At 41.2% G+C, this 19173-nt stretch overlaps 1 protein-coding gene across 1 annotated transcript in view; it reads right to left on the bottom strand.

Moving 5' to 3' along the window:
• LOC140740551 (adhesion G-protein coupled receptor G2-like) overlaps positions 1 to 19173 on the bottom strand; it is a 109316-nt gene that overhangs the window by 7533 nt on the left and 82610 nt on the right. Inside the window, exons 12-14 of the mRNA XM_073069804.1 lie at positions 4660 to 4702; positions 4469 to 4572; positions 1252 to 1379 (exon numbers count right to left, since the gene is read on the bottom strand). Of these exons, the coding sequence (XP_072925905.1) occupies positions 1252 to 1379; positions 4469 to 4572; positions 4660 to 4702 (275 nt within the window). The remainder of the gene's footprint in view (positions 1 to 1251; positions 1380 to 4468; positions 4573 to 4659; positions 4703 to 19173) is intronic.

Genomic DNA, 19173 nt, shown 5'->3' with positions numbered 1-19173 from the left:
GGAACGGTGGTGGCATGGAGAACCGGGATTCAGAACTGTGTTTACAGAAGGGACAGTCTGAATTCCAGGTAGAAAACATCTCTCAGCATTGACTCGGAATGTCCCCTTTCTGCCATTCTTCCCTTCTCCTTCTCCTCCCCTGCTTCTCCCCCTTCCTCCTCTCCCTCCCTTCCTCCCTCTGCTCCTGTTCCCCAGCCCTTTGAGACTCTGAATTGAGAGGCTGAGCTGCATTCTGTAGAGTGCAGTGACCACGAGCCACTGTGGTGCCAAGCTCCTCCAGAGAGTTTCACACACTGAAACACTTCATCAGCGAGCCTGGAGCCATCACCAAGGCTTTTGTTGTGCTTGTGTGGGATCCACACTGGAATCAGGAGCCAGGTGGTAAAGGAATCAATCACCCCTTTGGTTTAACAGTGACTCAGGCAAGGGGGCCACAGCTGGGTTACAGCCGATGGCACAGAAGGAGTTAACTTTCAGCAGGTACCTGCGATGTGTTCAAGACAATGAATAGCTCTGTACCTCAGCACTAAGCCAGAGTCAGTGTACAACAACTCCACCGTGTGAGGGTGTCACTGATTGTCCTGGCATGGTGAAATGTGTTTGGCAAGCACTTGATGGTGCCAAGTGGTGACCTTTGTCAAGGTCATGTCTCAGACTTAACTGGTCTTAGGCTTCATAGGAATAGATGACACCTGAAGAGTTAACCTTCACTAGGCAATGGATATGTTGATACTGCTGAGCTAGGATGCTGTTGACTGGCCCTGAGATGGACCAGCGTCTCCAGTTTTTCTGTTCCCTGATGGTCAAATGATGTACAAACATTCCCAAGGCACTAATTGATTCCCTTTCCACCCAGCTGCTCATTCCGATGCGGATTACCTCAATTAACGTTGTGCATCCAGTAAGTAATGAGCATTCAGCTTTTAACACTGAGGACACCACTGTCAACACCCTTGTGTTGTAAAGGAATCAGCTTAGCCGTCAACTGGTTTGTAACGTAGTGTCGGAGCTGGGTAATCTGTAGTTAGTGCCAGGGTCATTGTTGGGTAATTTATACAGAGATAGTTAGTGACAGTGTGAGTGATGAATAATCAGTGTCCATTTCTTTACTGCTCCATGGAGGGATAATTAGAAGGTTCACAGCAGAGACTGATCTGTGAAACACACAAGCTCCTGGGTGGACTGAGGTTACAACAAGGTGCAGTCTGATTAGTGATGCTCCCACAGAACTCACTGGATGGGGTCACTCACCTCACCACACAGTAAAGGAATACTGTGATGACTGAGAAGACGGCAGAGATCGCACAGCCAATCACTGTGATGTACGTTAATGACATCACATCTTTTTCATCCAACGTGTGGCTGTCCAGCCGCAAGTCCTTTGGGAAATAATGGTGATTGTTGAGCAAAAATTAAACCTGTTAGCAGTCTGAACTGTTTATTCACAGAGTTGATTTAAGTTATTGTAAATAAAGTTAATTGAATATTAACAATGCCTAAAGTGTATATGATGTAAACTGGAATTGTTACCAGGAACAAACAAGGCCCAGAGAGCAACTCTGAACACATTTACCGTTCATGCTGAAATTAAAGCCCATAAGACCAAAAGACATAGGAGTAGTACTAGTCCATTTGCTCCATTGTGTCTGCCTCAACATTCGATCATGGTCCATCTATTTTCCCTCTCAACCCCATTCTCCTGCCTTCTCCCTGCAACCTTTGATAGTTTCAACAATCCGGAACCTATTAACCTCTGCTTTAAATATATCTGATGATTTGGCCTCCACAGCCATCTGAGGCAATGCATTCCACAGATTCACTATTCCTTGGCTAAAGAGGAATCATCTCTTCATCTCTGATTTAAAGAGGCATCCTTCTATTCAGAGGCTGTTCCCTCTGGGCCTAGACTCTCCCATTACTGGAAACATCCTCTCCACATCAATGGTATCCAGTCCTTGCAATATTTGATAAGCTTCAATGATATTTCCACTTCTTCTAAATTTTAGTGAGCCATCAAATGCTTCCTCATACATCAATTGCCTCATTCCTCTTATTCCTAGGATCATTCCCATAAGCCACTTCTGGACTTTCTCCAATGCTGGCACATCCTTCCTTAGACAAGGAGCCCAAAACTGCTCACAATACTCTAAATGTGGTCTGACCAATACCTTATAATTCCTCAGCCTTACATTCTTGCTTTTATATTCTAGTCCTCTTGAAATGAATCCCAACAATTCATTTGACTATCATACTACTGACTCAATCTGCAAGTTAACCTTCAGGTCTCCCAATTCTCTTTGCCACTTCACCTAGGATAGTCTGCATCTTTATTCCTCCAACCAAGGTACATGGCCATACACTTCCCTAAACTGTATTCTATCTGCCACACCTTTGCCCATTCTCTTGATCTGTCCAGGTCCTTTTGCAGACTCCCTGCTTCCTCAGCATTTTCTCTCCTTTGACAGACCATTGCATCATTGCAAACTTGGCCACAGAACCATCAGATGCTTCATCCAGATCGTCATGTATAACACAAAAATTATGCACTCAACGCCAACCCCTGCAGAATACCACCAGTCTATGGTGGCTAACCGAAAAAGGCCCCCTTTATTCACACTCTTTGTCTTCTGCCACTCAGTGTAATATTCATGCTAATACTTTAACTGTAATACTTGTTTTCTTGTCTAGCAGCCTCCTCTGTGGCACCTTGTCAAAGACCTTCAGAAAATCCAAGTAAACAACATTCATTGCCTATCCTCATTACTGCTTCTCCAATGTCATTATCTGGGGTCCACTCGCCTCACTTTTACTTACTATAAATCTGAAAAATCTTTTGGCATCGCTTTTATATTATTGGCATACTATATGCCTGCAAAATTTTGGTATTTGCTTTTATTATTGGCTAAGTTACCTTCATATTTCATATTTTCTCCCTTATTGCATTTTTAGTTGCCTTCTGCAGATTTTTAAGATCTTTACAATCCTCTAGATTCTCACTAATACTGACTTTGACTTCCCATGTCAGCCACTATTGTCTCAATCTCCTTTTAAAATTCTTCTTTATGCAGATGATATGATCCTGTATATTTTGAAACTCTTCACTTTGCTTCTCTACTATCAGCCCCTATGATCCCTACTTGTGCCCCCTTCCAATCAAGTCTGGCCAGCTCCCCACTCACACCCCTGTTGTTAACTTTACTGATTTTAGCTTCTCCCTCTCAAATTCCCCACAGATGTAGCCACACTTCCCAGATGAGCTGAGGGATAGAATCTGTCACTGCCATCTGGTGTAGTGTCTACAGATACACCCCAATCATGTTGCTGCTCGCTGTTGCACCAGTCAGAAATCACTAGTTGAATTCCAGACCCGGACAAGGCTCACACTGGTTGTTAGACTACATTGATTTCAAGGGGGATTGTACATCAATGAGTTTGGAGGCAAACAAGAAGTTGAGTTACTTTTTAAAATGATTCTGTTTTCCTCCCAACATATTTAGTGTCAGTATTACGAAGCACAAGAAAGCTACAGTGGGGAGATTACCATGTCAACCCTCAATGGGAGCTGATCCAAAATGGGATCAGGGTAAATGGGTGCTTGATGGTGAGCATGGTCAGTGCACCAATTGACGGTTTCCTTGCTGTATGACCCCATGATGATCACTGCTGTCCCCATTACTGAACAGCAGGTGGAAGTTCCAAAGGCAATACAAATTCCAGTGGCTATTCTGTCTTATGTCATTGTAGGTCACCATTAGTAAAATGCTGCCTTGGGCTGGACCTTGTTGGTATTCATGTCTTCTCTTGTAGTGGCACAGAGCTGCTCATGTTTATGGCCAAGTGCGTACATTTGCTGTATCATTAACCATGTGGGTGCCAATTCTCAGTACCGGAATGACTCCATCCTGACCAGAGATGGGAGATAGATTCTATATGCTGTATGGTGGGGAGACTTATTCTGGTCAGCAGCTGACCTTGAGGACTTTGAAGGACAAACAGGACTGGCTGAAGAAGGTGAAGTGTTGAAAAGAGGAAAGAAGGAAGTGGGCAGCTCAGTGGCAGAGCTAGTAGATCCTCTGAATCATAGCTCCAGTGACAGAGGTGAAATCCTGTCTGTGTGCAGTTTACATGCTCTCCCTGAGGCTACACGGGTTTCCACTGGTTCCTCTGGTTTCCTCCCATGTCACAAAGTCCTGCAGGTTGATAGGTTAATTGGCCACTGTAAATTGCCCCAGTGTGAAGTGACTGGGTAGATTGTGGGGGTTATGGGGAGAATAAAATGAGATTACTGTAGGATTGGTGTAAATGAGTTCTTGTTGGTCATATCAGACTTGGTGGGCTGAATGGCCCATTGTGCGCAGTAGATGTAACATTAAGGGATGGACAGCTATGCATTGTACACGTGACAGACGTAATGTTATCACTTATCTGGGGGGGGGGGTGGGGTTGGGACTACAAATGTAAAACCTACCAGCAGCACAGCAAAGAAGGTCAGATGGTCACACACACAAATGGTTTGATGATCCTCAACTGTTGTCGTACAGCCTGTGGAATTCCAGGAGTCTGAGATGTTTTCTGTAACATTAATTCAAGGTTTAAAGATTACACTGTAAGTGAGGTTTCCAACACTGACTGAAATATTTGAACTGGTTTTCAGCTTACCGTTGTCACTTTTTAAAAAGAATACACATCGATGTGATCCGTTCTGAAATATACGGATTTGTTTAGTTAGTTTGTGTGTTACCAGAAACCTGATGCAATGACTGTTCAGCAATGTATACATGTACCACTGTGGGCACCAGGGTCTGTACAAAAGAGTCCTAGTGCTATAACAAGTTTCTTGTATTGAAATATACACAGCTCACGACCCAAGTTACAGTATGCTCAACCTTTTGATGCCTGACTTTGTCTGAGGACTTAGCAACATCTGTCTCCACAATGTTTCCACTATCTGTTCTGGCACTCTGTTCCCATCCCCCTGCAACTCCAGTTTACACCCCACCATGCAGCATTTAACAAACCTTTCCACAAAGATGTTAGCCCCCCTCGAGTTCAGGTGCAAACCGTCCCTTCTGTATAGGTCCCTTCTTCTTTGGAAGAGAGCCCAATGATCTAAAAATCTTAAGCCCTCCCTCCTACACTAACTCCTTAGCGGCATGCTAAACTGTATAATTTCCTAGTTCTAGCCTCACTAGCACGTGGCATGGGTAGCAATCCTGAGATCACAACCCTGGAGGTCCTGCACTTTAACTTAGCACCCAACTCCCTGAACTCCCTATGCAGGACCTCGGCATATGTCCTACCCATGTCATTGGTACCTACAGTACATAGACCATGACCTCTGACTCTTCGCTCTCCCACTTAAGAATGTTAAAGATCCAGTCCGAGACATCCCAGGCCTTGGCACCCAGGAGGCAACATACCATCCGGGAATCTCATTCTCACCCACAGAACCTCCTGTCCATTCCTCATATTGCCTATCACTCACCAGAAAGTGCTTTTTCTTCTCCCCTACTTCCCTTCTGGGTCACAAAGGTGGACTGAGTGCCAGAGACCTGACCACTGTGACTCTGTTAAGTCAACCCCACCAGAAATTTCCAACCTGTTGTTGAGGGGGGTGGCCACAGGGTTTCCCTGCTCTGTGCCCTTAACCCCTTTCCCCTTCCTGACTGTCACCAGTTTACTGGGTTTAACTACCTCTCTATATATCCTATCACTCCTTCAGCATCCCGAATGATCTGGAGTTCATCCAGATTGTTAGAAGCTGCAGCTGGATGCACTTATTGCAGTTATAGTTGTGAGGGAAACTGCTCTCCCTGTCTTCCCACATCCCACAAGAGCTTTTCTTTGCCTTGTTTTCTCTGACTGAAGCCTCGAAGAGTTAAAGCATCAAGATTTGATGATCATCCATGAACCTGTCCTTGTGTTTCTTGAATGATACTATAGTACTTGATTCAATACCTTCCTCCGGTAACTCATTTCATACACTCATTACCCACTGCATGAGAAAGTTGCCCCTCAGAGCATCTTAAGTCTTTGCTCTCAACCTAAATCTCTTGTTTTGGACTCTCCTGCCCTGCAAAGAAAGACTGTTATAATCCACTGCATCCCTATCTCTTATAAATGTAAACATTTCTATAAGTTTGATCCTTGGTACTCGAAGTATGACCTCAGCAAAGATTTATACAGCTGCAATACAAGCTCAATCAGTGAGCATGCCGAGAAGCAGCAATTTCATTTATGCCCGCCACTAAAGTTGAAAAAAGGCTTTGCAGCAGTTTTCGGAGTCAAACTGCACCCAATCAGTGAATGGGGAATTAGAAAGGGTAAGTAAAAATAAGTCAGGCGCGAGCAGAGTGGCCATTGTGTGACTGGCCCGGTGTTGGAGTGGCTTTGGCCCAGTAGGTTGCGGTGAGATCAGGCTTAGGTGAGGTAAGTATCTAGCAAGTATCTTCTTCCTTTTTATTTTTTCATTCAGACATCAGGCCTCCTTATAACCACGTCTGCACCAGGAGCACTGAGCTGCAGCTCCTCAGAGGACCTGTTAAGGAACTGGAGCTGCGTCTCGATAACCTTCCCCTCACAAGGGAGACTGAGGAAGTGGCAGATGGGAGTTACAGGGAGGCTGTAGGAGGTAGGTAACTAGCTGATGTCAGGAGAAGGAAGGGAAATGGGTAGCCAGTACAGAGTACCCCTGTGGTCATTCCCCTCAATAGTAAGTATACCTCTTTGGATACTGTGGAGGGGGACGACCTACTGGGTAGAGCCACAGCAATTAGGTCTCTGGCACTGAGGCTGGTGCTGTGGATCAGAAGAGAACAGAGGTGAACAGTGGTGGTAGGAGATTCCATAGTCAGAAGAACATAGATGAGATACTGTGGGTGTGATAGAGACACCTGAATAGTATGTTGCCTCCCAGGTGCCAGGGTTAGGGATGTCTCGGTTTGGGTCCACAGCATTCTAAAACGGGACGGTGAGCAGCCAGAATTCTTGGCACCAATGACATAGGCAGGAAAGGTAAGGAGGTCCTGAAGAAAGGTTTTAGGGATCTAGGGAGAAAGCTGTAAAACATGACCTTTAGGGTAGTAACCTTTGGATTGCTGCCTGTGATATGTGCCATGAGGGTAAGAATAGGATAATTTGGCAGATGAGTGCATGGCTGAGGAACTGCCACAAGGCGCAGGGGTTCAGATTCATGGATCATTGGAATATTTTCTGGGAAAGGTACAAAAGGGATGGATTACACCTGAATCTGAGAGGGACCAATATCCTTGCGGACAGTTTAGCAAGAGCTGTTTGGAGGGGTTTAAACTAGTTTGCAGAAGGATGGGAACCAGAGTGCTAGGGCTGAGGATGGGGTAATCGGCAGAGACAGTCTGTAGTTGGACTGTCAGGAAGGAAAGGCAAATGATAGAGCAAAACGGCAATGGGATGAGTTGCAATGTAAAAGCAGACAAAATCAAAAAGGGTGAATACAAGACTGAAGGTGTTAGATTTGAATGCACACTGCATACAGAATAAAGCAGATTAATTTGTAGCACAGATTAGCATGTATAACATCGTGGGCATCACTGAGTTATGGCTGAAAGACTACAACTGAAAGCTTAACATTCAAGGATACTCATTGTATCAAAAGGACAGGCAGGAAGGCAGAGGATGTGGATTGAGTCTGATGGAAAAATGAAATGAAATCATCAGAAAGCAATGAACTAAGATCGGAAGATGTTGAGTTGTTGTGGGTGGAGCCAAGAAACTGCAAGGGTAAAATGATCCTGCTGGGAGTTATATACAGATCCCCAAACTGTAGTAAAGATGTGATCTGGAAATTACAACGGGAGATATAAAATGCATGTTAAAAGGGAAATGTTACAATAGTCATGGGGATTTCAATATGCAGGTAAATTGGGAAAATCAGGTTGGTGCTGGATTCCAAGAGGGGGAAATCAGTAGAATGCTGATGAGATGGCATTTTTAGAGCAAACTAGTGGCTGAGCCCACTGGAGGATCAGCTCTTCTGGACTGGATATTGTGCAAAGAACTAGAAATGATTAGACCACTTAATGTAAAGGAACAGTGATTACAATGATTAGAATATAGCAGAATTCACTCTAAAATTTGAGAAGGAGAACTAAGGTCATAGAAGCATAGAAACATAGAAAACTACATCACAACACGAGGAAATCTGCAGTTGCTGGAAATTCAAACAACAACACACACAAAATGCTGGTGGAACACAGCAGGCCAGGCAGCATCTATAGGGAGAAGCGCTGTCGACGTTTCGGGCCGAGACTCTTCGTCAGGACTAACCTAAAGGAAAGAAACTACAGCACAATACAGGCCCTTCGGCCCACAAAGCTGTGCTGAACATGTCCTTACCTTAGAACTACCTACGGTTACACATAGCCCTCTATTTTTCTAAGCTCCAAGTACCTATCCTGGAGTCTCTTAAAAGACCCTATCATTTCCACCTCCACCACTGCTGCCGGCAGCCCATTCCATGCACTCACCACTCTTTGCTTAAAAACCTTACCCCTGACATCTCCTCTGTACCTACTTCCAAGCACCTTAAAACTGTGCCCTCTCATGCTAGCCATTTCAGCCCTGGGAAAAAGCCTCTGACTATCCATATGATCAATGCCTCTCATTGTCTTGTACACCTCTATCAGGTCACCTCTCATCCTCCGTCACTCCAAGGATAGACGGCCGAGTTCACTCAAGCTGTTCTCATAAGACATGCTCCTCAATCCAAGTAACTCCTTGTAAATCTCCTCTGCATCCTTTCTATGGTTTCCACATCCTTCCTGTAGTGAGGCAACCAGAATTGAGCACAGCACTCCCAAGTGGGGTCTGACCAGGGTCCTGTATAGTTGTAACATTACCTCTCGGCCTTTAAACTCAATCCCACAGTTGATGAAGGCCAATGTACCGTACGCCTTCTTAACCACACAGTCAACCTGCGCAGCAGCTTTGAGTGTCCTATGGACTTGGACCCAAGATCCCTCTGATCCTCCACACTGCCAAGAGTCTTACCATTAATATTATATTCTGCCATCATATTTGACCTACCAAAATGAACCACCTTACACTTACCTGGATTGAACTCCATTTGCTACTTCTCAGCCCAGTTTTGCATCCTATCAATATCCCACTGTAACCTCTGACAGCCCTCCACACTATCCACAACACCCCTAAGCTTTGTGTCATCAGCAAATTTACAAACCCAACCCTCCACTTCCTCATCCAGGTCATTTATTAAAATCACAAAGAGTAGGGGGTCCCAGAACAGATCCCTGAGGCACTCCACTGGTCACCAACCTCCATGCAGAATATGACCCATCTATAAACACTCTTTGCCTTCTGTGGGCAAGCCAGTTCTGGATCCACAAAGCAATGTCCCCTTGGATTCCATGCCTCCTTACTTTCTCAATAAGTCTTCCATGGGGTACCTTATCAAATGCCTTGCTGAAATCCATATACACTACATCTACTGCTCTTCCTTTATCAATGTGCTTAGTCACATCCTCAAAAAATTCAATCAGGCTCGTTAGGCATGACCTGCCCTTGACAAAGCCATGCTGACTATTCCTAATCATATTGTACCTCTCCAAATTTTCATTAATCCTGCTTCTCCATCAACTTACCAAGCACTGAAGTAAGACTCACTGGTCTATAATTTCCTGGGCTATCTCTACTCCCTTTCTTGAATAAGGGAACAACATTTGCAACCATCCAATCCTCAGGAACCTCTCCCGTCCTCATTGATGATGCACAGATCATCGCCAGAGGCTCAGCAATCTCCTCCTTTGCTTCCCACAGTAGCCTGAGGTCTTCCCATCCAATACCAGTGACTTATCCAACTTGATGCTTTCCAAAAGCTCCAGCACATCCTTTCTCTTAATATCTACATACTCAAGCTTTTCATTCTCTGCAAGTCATCCCTACAATCACCAAGATCCTTTTCCATAGTGAATACTGAAGCAAAGTATTCATTAAGTACCTCTGCTATCTGCTCTGGTTCCATACGCACTTTTCCACTGTCACACTTGATTGGTCCTATTCTCTCACATCTTATCTTCTTGCTCTTCACATACTTGTAGAATGCCTTGGGGTTTTCCTTAATCCTGTCTGCCAAGGTGTTCTCATGGCCGCTTCTGGCTCTCCTAATTTGATTCCTAAGCTCCTTCCTGCTAGCCTTATAATCTTCTAGATCTCTTTCTTTCTTTTTCCATCTTTTTATTATCATTATTAATAACAACAAAATAAAATTGATACATAGATAATGGGATTACAAACGTACATATTTCAACTAACTATAAAAGATTACAAGAACAATGATTACAGTATAAATGAGTATTCCCACATCGTAAATGATACAATATACAAATAGACAAGGCAAACCTAGGTGTATCATAATATAAAATTTAAAAAAAAAGGAAAAAAATAAAAAAATCATTATGCAAAAAACTAATCTAAAAATCTAATAACTAATAGAAGAGGAAAAAACAGAAAAGAGAGAAAAATAAAAAATAAAAAAGAGAAAAAAAGGGCTGTTTATAATATCTCACAAAAATACAAAATCATCAGTGTCGTCAACTCCGATCCTCTTGACATATATGCAATCAAAACTGGAAAATCAAATAGGCCTGGAACAGGGTCCTATTACATCATATGAAAATATTGGATAAATGGTCTCCATATCTTTTCAAATTTAGTAGAAGTGTCAAATACACCACTTCTAATTTTTTCTAAATTTAAACATAACATAGTTTGAGAAAACCAATGAAATACAGTAGGAGGATTAATTTCCTTCCAATTCAACAAAATAGATCTTCTAGCCATTAGTGTAAGAAATGCAATCATTCGACAGGCAGAAGAAGATAAATGAAGTGAGTCCATCATTGGTAAACCAAAAATTGCGGTAATAGGATGGGGTTGTAAATCAATATTCAATACCGCAGAGATAATATCAAAAATATCTTTCCAATATTTTTTCAATAGCGGACATGACCAGAACATATGAGTTAAAGACGCTATTTCAGATTGACATCTATCACAAATAGGATTTATATAGGAATAAAAATGAGCCAATTTATCCTTGGACATATGAGCCCTGTGTACAACCTTAAACTGTATTAATGAATGTTTAGCACATATAGATGATGTATTAACTAATTGAAGAATTTTATCCCAATTCTCAATAGGAATAATAATGTTGAGCTCTCTTTCCCAATCATTTTTTGTCTTATAAAGGGGCTCTGAACGTATCTTCATAATTATATTATAAAGTTTTGATATAAGCCCTTTCTGCAAGGGGTTTAATTCAAACAAATTCTCCAAAATGCCTGAAGACACAAAGTTTGGAAAAGTAGGAAGTACAGTATTTAAAAAATTCCTAATCTGTAAATATCTAAAAAAATGAAATCTAGGCAAATTATATTTATGAGATAACTGCTCAAAAGACATAAAACAATTATCCAAAAATAAATCAGAAAATCGTAGAAATCCTTTAGTCTTCCAAGCCAAATAAGCTTGATCTATAATTGAAGGGTGGAAAAAACAATTGGATACAATAGGAATATTTAAAACAAACTGAGTCTACCCAAAAAATTTCCGAAATTGAAACCATATACGTAAAGTATGTTTAACTATCGGGTTGTCAATTCGTTTCGGCAATTTAGGAAGAGCAAATGGGAGAGAAGTCCCCAAAATAGAACCCAGTGCAAAACCTGGTACCGATTTAATTTCCAGGCTCACCCAATGAGGGCTAAAAGATCCATCCCAATCTTTCAACCAACATATCAAATATCTGATATTAACTGCCCAATAATAAAATCTAAAATTAGGCAATGCTAATCCACCTTCCTTCTTTGCCTTCTGTAAGTATATTTTACCTAACCTAGGATTTTTATTCTGCCAAATATATGAGGAAATTTTTGAATCAACATTAGTAAAAAAAGATTTCGGAATAAAAATTGGTACCGCTTGAAAAAATATATAAGAACTTAGGTAAAATAACCATCTTAATAGTGTTAATTCGACCTATCAGAGATAAAGATAATGGTGACCACTTAGTAAACAAGCATTTAATCTGATCAATTAAGGGTACAAAATTAACCTTAAATAAGTCTTTGTGGTTTTTTGTGATTTTAATCCCTAAGTAAATAAAAGAATCATTAACTAATTTAAAAGGTAAGTTTCCATAAATTGGGACCTGTCTATTTAAAGGAAACAATTCACTCTTATTAAGATTTAACTTATACCCAGAAAAATCACTAAATTGAGCCAACAATGATAAAACTACAGGAATAGATTTCTCAGGATTGGAAATAAATAATAAAAAATCATCTGCATACAAAGATAACTTATGAATATCTGTCCCACGATTAATACCAAGAATATCCTGTGATTCTCTGATAGCAATTGCCAAGGGTTCTAAAGCAATATCAAATAATAGTGGACTCAGAGGACAGCCTTGTCTAGTGCCCCGAAATAAACGAAAAAAGGGAGATCTTTGATTATTAGTAAACATCGAGGCTACTGGGGTATGATAAATCAGATTAATCCAGGAAATGAATGTTGGACTAAAATTAAACTTCTCCAACACATTAAATAAGTATGGCCATTCAACTCTATCAAATACTTTCTCCGCATCTAATGAAATAACACATTCTGAAATATTATGTGAAGGAGTATGCACAATATTCAATAACCTCCTAACCTTAAAAAAAGAATAACGATTTTTAATAAAACCGGTTTGATCCTCCAAAATAATTTGGGGTAATACCTTCTCCAATCTGGATGCAAGTAACTTGGAAAAGATCTTGGAATCTACATTCAGTAAGGATATTGGTCTATAGGATGCCCAATCAGTAGGGTCTTTATCTTTCTTCAATATTAAAGAAATAGAAGCTCTATAAAAAGATTGTGGCAAATTGCCCAATCTAACTGCTTCTTCAAAAACCTTATATAACCAAGGAGAGAGAGTAACGGAAAAACATTTTAAAAATTCTGCTGTATACCCATCCGGACCAGGTGCTTTCCCTGAATTCATGGAGGAAATAACCCCTTTGATTTCTGCATCAGTCATAGGAGTTTCGAATATTGAAAGATCATCTGGTGATAATCTTGGGAAATTCAATTTCCCAAGAAAATCACACATGGCACTGCAATCCTGAGGAAATTCAGAATGATACAGGGAAGTATAAAAATCTTGAAATGATTTATTTATCTCATCATGGTTAATTGTCAAATCCCCATTTTGCTGACGGATCTTAGTAATTTGACGTTTAACCAAAGCATTCTTCAATTGACTAGCTAATAGTTTACCCGATTTATCACTATGTATATAAAAATCAGATCTGGACTTCATCAGTTGATTTTCAATCGAAGATGTAAGTAATAAACTATATTCTGTTTGAAGTTCAACCCTTTGTTTGTAAAGCTCCTTATTAGGAGTAATCAAATATTTCTTGTCAATCTCTTTAATTTTATCAACCAATAAAAGAGCTTCCTTCTTTATGCGTTTTCTTAGACCAACAGAGTAAGAAATAATCTGTCCACGTATATATGCTTTAAAAGTGTCCCAAAGTGTTCCGTAAGAAATATCTTCCGTGGAATTGGTTGAGAAGAAGAAATCGATCTGTTTATTCATAAATTTAATAAAGTCCGGATCTTGCAATAAGGTAAAATCAAATCGCCATTGTCTAGCATTAGGAACTGTGTTTGTAAATTTAATAGAAGGTTTTAATGGAGCATGGTCAGAAATAGCTACACTATCATAATAACAACCATTTACCGAAGGAATCAAACAAGAGTCAATACAAAAATAATCAATTCTCGAATAAGAATGATAAACATGTGAGAAAAAAGAAAACTCTTTGTCCTTAGGATGCTGAAATCTCCAAATATCAAAAACTCCATTATCAGTCAAAAAAGAGTTGATACAAGTGGCCGACTTATTGGGTACAGTCTGAGTAGATATAGATTTGTCCATCAAAGGATTTAAACAACAATTAAAATCACCACCCATTATTAACTTATATTCATTTAGATTAGGTAAAGAAGTAAATAAGGACTTAAAAAAATCAGGACAATCCACATTTGGAGCATAGACATTAACCATAGCAACCTTTTTATTAAAAAGTAAACCCGTAATTAACAAAAATCTACCATTTAGATCTGAAAAGGTATCATGTTGGACAAATGCAATAGAGGAGTCAATAAAAACTGAAACTCCTTTTACTTTGGCATTAGAATTCAGATGATACTGTTGACCCCACCAAAACCTAAAAAAGCGATAGTTATCCTCCTTCCTCACATGAGTTTCTTGTACAAAAATGATATGAGCATTAAGTCTTTGGAATACTTTGAAAATCTTCTTTCGTTTAATCGGATGGTTTAAACCATTAGTATTCCAAGAAACAAAATTAATGGTCTGAGCCATAGTTCTAAAATCAACCCTTTGGTATAAAAAGGGTTAACCAAATTATAAACTCATGCCCCCAGGAGAGGAACAAAAATAAAAAGCGGACCCGGAAGTGACGACATCATGGACATATTTGTAGTTCAAAATCAGTCCAAATGAAAAAACTAAAAAAAACTGGTAGAAGAAATATAGAATTAGAAAAAAGACCACCCCCCTCCCACTCAAGAAAGAGAAAAAAAACCAGAGCCAAAAAAAGGCTGGGAAAAAGAAAAAATGAAACTAACACTACCCCCATATCAGCGGAAGACACTCCATATATAAAGGATATATATAAAAAAAAACACCCAAACTTTAAAAATTATAATCACTATACTAAAACCAAACTTCTTAATATAATTGGTAGTAGAAAAAAAACCGAAGAAAATATAATCACTACAAACTTATAAATCGGGTTAAAACCCAAACAAACCAAAAAAAATATTTAAACTGTGATAAGCGATGCATTGTAGGAAGAAGACAAAGGAAAAAAAAATAGCACCATCTTAAAAAAAACCAAAAATGTTTTTTCAAAAAACCACCATCTTAGTAAAAAAATATTCACCTTCGAAGGATTAAAAATACACCTTCGAAGGAACAGAAAATAGTCAGCAATACAGTATAATGGTTAAAGTGTGTAAAACAAAACGATTAATATGTCGAAAGAACACTTGAACTTGAATATAAAGTGTAGAGTAAACCTACACCAACAACCAGAAACAAAATCTGGTTTGGAGGATCAAAAACCATCTTACATGATCAAAATCACTCATTCATTCGGCCTGAGAGCCCGTAGCAGTAGGAAAGTTCTTGTACAGAAAACTTCTCGCTTCAAATGTAGAAAGAAAAACCCGGCGAGGAGCGTTTGGCGGAGAGATTCTGAGCTTCGCAGGGTATAAGAGCGCTGGTTTTAAATTTTTCTCATAACATTCAGACATCAGCGGTTTAAGAAGAAGACGTGCCCTCATTACCTCAGGACTAAAATCTTCCACTAAGCGGAAATTGTGATCTTGAAATTTAACCATTCCTACACGCCGAGCCACACGAATAAGTTGCTCTTTAACATGTACATAATGGAACCGGACAATTACAACTGAAGGTTTAGCTGAAGCACTCGGTAATCGATGCATAATTTTATGCGTGCGATCAAGTAATGGCGGACTGTCTGGAAAAACAGATGGGAACGCATCCTTTAAAAGTTGAGCAAAATACTCCCTAGGGTCGTCTTTTTCGATACCTTCTGGGAGACCAAGTATACGTAGGTTCTGTCTTCTGGACCGATTCTCAAAGTCGACACTCTTGGCTTTAAGTGTTTCCACCAGTTTAGTAGTCGAAAGTAAGTCCTGTTGCAATTTTTCAATTAACAAATCTCGTTTCCGAGCGTCTTCTTGCGGAGATGCGATAAGAACTTGCTGCTGGTTAATTACTGAATCCGTCTTATCCATATAATCTTGAAAAGCCTTTATATCTTGTTTAAAAATTTGTTGTTGTTCATCAAATTTTTTATCCAAAACCTCCAATAACAATTCATAAGTTAATTCAGTGCGTTGTGGATGAGCTTGCTTCTTTCCATTACCATTCGGGTTCCGCCCAGGTTCTCGTCCTTTAGATCTGAGAGCCATTTCTGAGTACATATCTTCAAAAATTCACAATAAACTCTTAACAATAAGCCCAAGAAAATAGCAAGAATCTTTTGGTGTCAGTAAAAATAAGTTGAATAAGGGTGATCAAAGGTTAAAAAAAGTAAAGGTTATGGAGCGAATCTAAAACAGTACTCACTCCATGAGCGTCTCCTGCTGACCTCTAGATCTCTATCATAAACTAGTTTTTTGAACCTTTCGTAGGCACTTCTTTTCTTCTTGACTAGATTTACAACAGCCTTTGAATACACCACGGTTACTGTACCCTACCATCTTTTCCCTGTCTCATTGGAACGTAGCTATGCAGAACCCCACGCAAATATCCCCTGAACATTTGCCACATTTCTTCCTACGTTTCCCTGAGAACACATTTCCAATTTATGCTTCCAAGTTCCTACCTGATAGTCTCATATTTTTCCTTACTCCAATTAAACATTTCCCTAACTTGTCTGTTCCTATCTTTGTTCAATGCTATGGTAAGGGAGATAGAATTGTGATCACTATCTCCAAACTGCTCTTCCACTGAGAGATCTGCACCTGACCAGGTTCATTTCTCAAGTACAGCCTCTCCCTTTGTAGGAAGAAGAAGAAGAATGCCCTTAACTCCTGGTGGAGTCATCGGGGCGCCATCATGACAAGCTTTTTGCAACAAACCTTTTGGTGATGTGGCATTTCATGTGGCATTTCAGCCGTCGAGTTGCTAGCTCAAAACTCAACCCAGCACGGATGGAAAGCATGACTGGATTCGAACTCGGGACCATTCGCTCCGGAGTCCGGCACTGATGCCGCTAAGCCACCAACTCCTCTTGTAGGCTTATCTACATATTGTGTCAAGAAACCTTCCTGAACACACCTAACAAATTCAACCTCCTCTAAACCACTCACTCTAGAGAGATGCCAATCAATATTTGGGAAATTAAAATCTCCCACAACAACCCAGTTATTATTACACCTTTGCAGAATTTGTTTCCCTATCTGCTCCTCGATGTCCCTGTACCACTGGGTGGTCTATAAAAACACCCAGTAGAGTTATTGACCCTTTCCTATTCTTAACTTCCACCCACAGAGACTCCATAGACAACTTCTCCATGACTTCCTCTTTTTCTGCAGCCGTGACACTATCTCTGATCAACAGTGCCACACCCTCACCTCTTTTGCCTCCCTCCCTGTCCTTTCTGAAAGATCTAAAACCTGGTACTTGAAGTAACCAATCCTGTCCCTGCACCGTCCAAGTCTCTGTAATGGCTGCAACATCATAGCTCCAAGTGCTGATCCACGCTCTAAGCTCATCTGCTTTGTTCATGATACTCCTCAAATTAAAATAGACACATCTTAAACCATTAGTCTAAGTGCATCCCTTCTCTATCACCTGCCTATCCTCCCTTTCTCACTGTCTATAAACTTTCTCTATTTGTGAGCCAACCTCTCTTTCCTCTGTCACTTCAGTTTGGTTCCCACCCCCCAGCAATTCTAGTTTAAACTCTCCCTAGTGGCCTTAGCAAACCTCCCTGCCAGGATATTGGTCCCCTCTGGGATTCAGGTGCAACCCGTCTTTTTTTGTACAGGTCACATCTGTGCCAGAAGTGGTCCCAATGATCCAGAAATCTGAATCCCTGCCCCCTGCATTTATCCTCCAACTCATCCTATTCCTATTCTCACTGTCTCGTGGCACAGGCAGTAATCCTGAGATTACTACCTTTGAGGTCCTGTTTCTCAACTTCCTTCCTAACTCCCTGTAGTCTGCTTTCAGGACCTCCTCCCTTTTCCGACCTATGTCATTGGTTCCAATATGTACCACGACCTCTGACTGTTCTCTTTTCCACTTCAGGATATTGTGGACATGATAAGAAACATCCCAGACCCTGGCACCTGAGAGTCAAACTACCATCCGTGTTTTTTTCCTGCACCCACAGAATCGCCTGCCTGATCCCCTAACTATAGAGTCCCCTATCACTACTGCCTTCCTCTTCCCTTCCCTACCCTTCTGAGCCACAGGGCCAGACTCTGTGCTTCCCCCAGGTAGGCCATCTCCCCCAACACTACTCAAACAGGAGTATTTATTGTCAAGGGGGACAGCCACTGGGGTACTCTCTAGCCTGTGACTCCCGCCCTTCCCTTTCCTGACTGTTACTCACTTATCTGTCTCCCCAGGCCCCGGTGTGACTACTTGTCTATAGCTCCTCTCTGTCACCTCCTCACTCTCCCTGAACAGATGAAGGTCATCGAGCTGCATCTCCAGTTCCCTAACGCGGTTCCAAAGGAGCTTCAGCTCGATGCACCTGGTACAGATGTGGCCGTCCAGGAGGCTGGAAGTCTCCAGGGCCTCCCACATCTGACACTGAGCACAGAAAACCGGCCTCACACACATACTTTCTGTCTGATAACCAACCTCGCCTCGATCCTTTATCGCCGAAGCCCCATTGAGCGAAAGCCTTCCTCCTCTGTCTCTCTCTACTCCCATGCCTGCTGTATAAATCTGTCTTCTTTTTAAACTCTTCTCGCTGCTTTCCCTGGCTGAACACTTATGCACTTGTGCCCCGTTCAAACTGCTGAAGGTCATACGTATCAGCATTGCAATGGAATAAATGGAATTCCAGAGGCATGAGAGAAGAACTGGCCAAAATTGATTGGAAGAGACACTAGCATGAATGACAGCAGAACAGCAATAGCTAGGAGCAATCCAGAAGTTGCAGGATAGATATTTCCCAAAGAAGAGGAAGTATTCTAATGGTAGAATGATGCAACGGTGGCCAACAAAAGAGGTCAAAGCCAACATAAAAGTCAAAGAGAGGACATATAATAGAGCAAAAATTGGTAGGCAATTAGAGGATTAGGAAGCTTTTCAAAACTAACTGAAGGCAACTAAAAATGCCATAAAGAAGGAAAAGATGGAATACACAAATAAGCTACAAAAATAATACTGAAGTGGATACCCGAAGTTTCTTCAGATATATGAAGTGTTGTGGCCACTTCCCAGCGCACTCGAACCGGCTCACAAAGTGGCGCGCGCTGGCATTGAGGCCGGCCCCAAAAAGGGCGCCAGGCCTTCTTCACCAGCAAGGGGAAAAGCCCACG

This window comes from Hemitrygon akajei, chromosome 17 (assembly GCF_048418815.1).
Source record: "Hemitrygon akajei chromosome 17, sHemAka1.3, whole genome shotgun sequence".
NCBI lineage: Eukaryota > Metazoa > Chordata > Chondrichthyes > Myliobatiformes > Dasyatidae > Hemitrygon > Hemitrygon akajei.
This window is presented reverse-complemented; position numbering and strand designations above follow the sequence as displayed.